Here is a 3,074-nt window from a genome sequence, read left to right as displayed (position 1 = left end):
AGAAGAAGAAGAAGAAGAAGAAGAAGAAGAAGAAGAAGAAGAAGAAGAAGAAGAAGAAGAAGAAGAAGAAGAAGAAGAAGAAGAAGAAGAAGAAATAGCATTGACTGAGCCACTAATATGTGACAGGCAACTACGATCAGCCCTTTGTGTAACATGCCTGTCCATCTTCAACACAGCGGCAACTGGAATCTGTATTACACAAATGAGAAGACAAAGGACAGCTGATAAATCCTCTCAACTAGATATAGAGAATCATGAAGCCACAGGGCCAGCGTGAGACATCAGATGGCACTCCGCTCCTCACAGCCTAAGACTATCTCCTAGCAAGTAAATATTTCTTAAATCGTTTTTTTGGTTTTTGTTTTTTTGTTTTTTTGTTTTTTTTTTTGTCCTGGGTTTTATTTGGAACAGGGTCTGGCTAGGTAGTCCATACTAGCCTATAATCCTCCAGCTTCTACCCCCTAGTTGCCCGCTTTACTGGTGTGTGCTACCATACCCAGCATACAAAATTATTTTTTAAAAATCGCTCCATAGAGATACAGTCTATTCCAATAGCTATGAATTTATATCTGAATGAAGCTAATTATAAAAAACAGATTCAAAGAGAGAACATTTGAGCCAGGCACAGTAGGACATGGCTCCCAGCACTCAAGGGGGGAAGGCTAGAAGAGCAAGAGTTTGAGGCTAGCCTGAGCTAACAAGTTCTTGTTTCAAAAAAATAAAATAAACTTAAAAGGAAGGTTATCAGAAAGTCATTTTAGAACCTTTACCGAAAATAAACTCAAAACTTCTACTTCATTGTAGCTTCTATACAATGTCTTAATTGTTAATTTATATTGTCCATAACTTTAAAGATTACTTTTTTAAAAGTCTCATAGCCAGGCAGTAGTGGCACACGCCTTTCAATCCCAGCACTCAGCAGGCAGAGGCAGGTGGATCTCTGAGTCTGAGCCCAGTCTGGTCTACAGAACAAGTTCCAGAACAACCAGGGCTATACATTGAATCCCTGTTTTGAAAAACAAAAAAAATAGAAAAAGTAGTCTCATAAATGTTTCCAAATATTTGCCAGAGCTTCATTTCTATACTATCTAGCTACAACACCAAGGCTTATCAATAAAGATGGGTAGTTCACTAGCTGATGAATTATCAATAAAGATGGATAGCTCACTAGCTGATGAATTTTCAGATAGGCAACAGCTATACAACTAAGTGCACAGGAAGCCCTCCCTTTTGCAAAGACTAGTTGTGGATTGCATATGGGGTTCACGTCATTGAAACCTCATCCATCCATAGTATCAAGGCTATGCCCACCTATTCGGACAAAATACAGATGCAAGTCTCAAAGCTGCTATATAAAAAAAAAAGGACACAAAATAAATGGAAACAATGCCAAGCAAACCATGGCTAGCCTTTACATTTAGATTGCAAATAAAATACACACACATAAATATAATAAACCCAAGATAAACAACTCCTTCCAGGAATCCTTGGAAGCAGAGAGCTGCTCCAAGACACTCTAATTCTGCATCTTCTTCTCCAGCTGGAAACTACAGATAGGTTTTCACAAAACCACAGGAGGCAGAGAAGCCAATGGGGCTCAGAATTAGAAGGGAATAGGTTTCCCACTTCCTTCCAAGTGTGAATTTACCTTGCAGTGAAAAGTGTAGATCATCAATGCCCAAGAAATCCTGTCCATCTTCCGTGGGTGGCACAGGGCTAGTGGCCATGCTTCAACTCAGTGGAGATTAGACGGCATCCATCGCAATTAAAGTGAACTGAAAGCAGAAAGAGATAACATGTTCTTAACAACTCTGCAGCTCGGCAAGTCTGGTAAACATGCAGGAAACAGCAAAAGCCAAATCTACCCTCTCGGAGTAATGGCTTTCAAGGAGGGTTTCCTTCATCCATGAGGAACAAAGTGACCACGCCTTCTTTTCGAATCATCATCAGGACTGTGCCCTGTGACCTATTCAGGCTCTTTGGCAGAACTCCAGAAGAACTGGCCTCGTTGTTTCTGTGCAAGTTATAAAAAGGAAAGCTGCGCACTTCAAATCCAGAATGTAGCATCCAGTAATGTAGCTAAGAGGGAAGAGAGTCAACAGCCACTGCTGTCTTTGGCCTTCAGTTCACAAGAGCTCTCTTTAAAAGAATTTTTAATTCCCTCTGTTCTTTCTCGGTTCCATAAATGGCCACTTACTGGAAACAGTAAGACCCGAGCCTGCAAAGCGAAACTAAAAACACGAACACATCAGAGTGACTATTTTGATGACTCTAATAATACTATTTTCCTAAGGATTTCTTCTTCTATATGTCTCTCTTAGATGCACCTTGAGTCATTCTTTCTGGAGTAGAGATTTGAATCAGGGCTTGACACATAGTCTCAGCATTTATTCTATCACCCAGGCTCTTCCCCTACGGAAGGAATTCTCCCAACAAAAGTAATTCACAACCCTTTCTTTTAAAACAAAAACAAAAACAACCCAGTTGTTTCATGTATACGGACATCACGGTCAGCTTCTGCAGGCTGACAGTGAAAGGTGAGTTCTCTCACAAGAGATCACCAAATAACCAAAATCAAACTGACCAAACAGAAAACATGAATACACTCCTGTGAGAACGGAAATGATATAAAAGCTACTGTTAGAATCTGCGTAGTGGAGCCCGCCCGGGGCATAACTAAGGAGCAGAGTTCTTGTCCAGCATACGAGATGTCCTGGGCTCAATCCCCCAGACTATAAAGAAAGGAAGGCTCTATTCTAAATATATGCAAAATCCTCTAACTTTGATAGATGCTAACATTTTTTTCTTCATGAAAAAATGTAGGAGGGAAAAAAAGTTTGAGGCTAGCAACTAATCAGTCATATTAAATATTAAACAAGCTAAAATATGCAAAGGACAGAAATCATTGCATGGTTCCAAACCCTTTCCATCCTTTCTTTGGCGGTGTTTATTATCCAAATCCTGCCATCATATATTCATATTCATTCTCTCTCTCTCTCTCTCTCTCTCTCTCTCTCTCTCTCTCTCTCTCTCTCTCTGTGTGTGTGTGTGTGTGTGTGTGTGTGTGTGTGTGT

General features: G+C 40.1%; 1 protein-coding gene across 8 annotated transcripts in view; it reads right to left on the bottom strand.

Moving 5' to 3' along the window:
• Syne2 (spectrin repeat containing nuclear envelope protein 2) overlaps positions 1-3,074 on the bottom strand; it is a 304,126-nt gene that overhangs the window by 261,587 nt on the left and 39,465 nt on the right. For 7 of the 8 annotated variants that reach the window (XM_029540662.1, XM_029540656.1, XM_021202357.2 and 4 more), the window contains exon 2: positions 1,649-1,775. In XM_029540662.1, coding sequence (XP_029396522.1) covers positions 1,649-1,727 — 79 coding nt within the window. In that variant the 5' untranslated portion in view covers positions 1,728-1,775. Of the gene's footprint in view, positions 1-1,648; positions 1,776-1,865; positions 1,985-3,074 lie in introns of those variants that run through there. The other variant, XM_029540657.1, reaches the window with a different exon arrangement.

The sequence above is a fragment of the Mus pahari genome, chromosome 7 (genome assembly GCF_900095145.1).
Source record: "Mus pahari chromosome 7, PAHARI_EIJ_v1.1, whole genome shotgun sequence".
Classification (NCBI taxonomy): domain Eukaryota; kingdom Metazoa; phylum Chordata; class Mammalia; order Rodentia; family Muridae; genus Mus; species Mus pahari.
The sequence above is the reverse complement of the archived record's forward strand: the minus strand, read 5'-3'. Positions and strand labels throughout refer to the sequence as shown.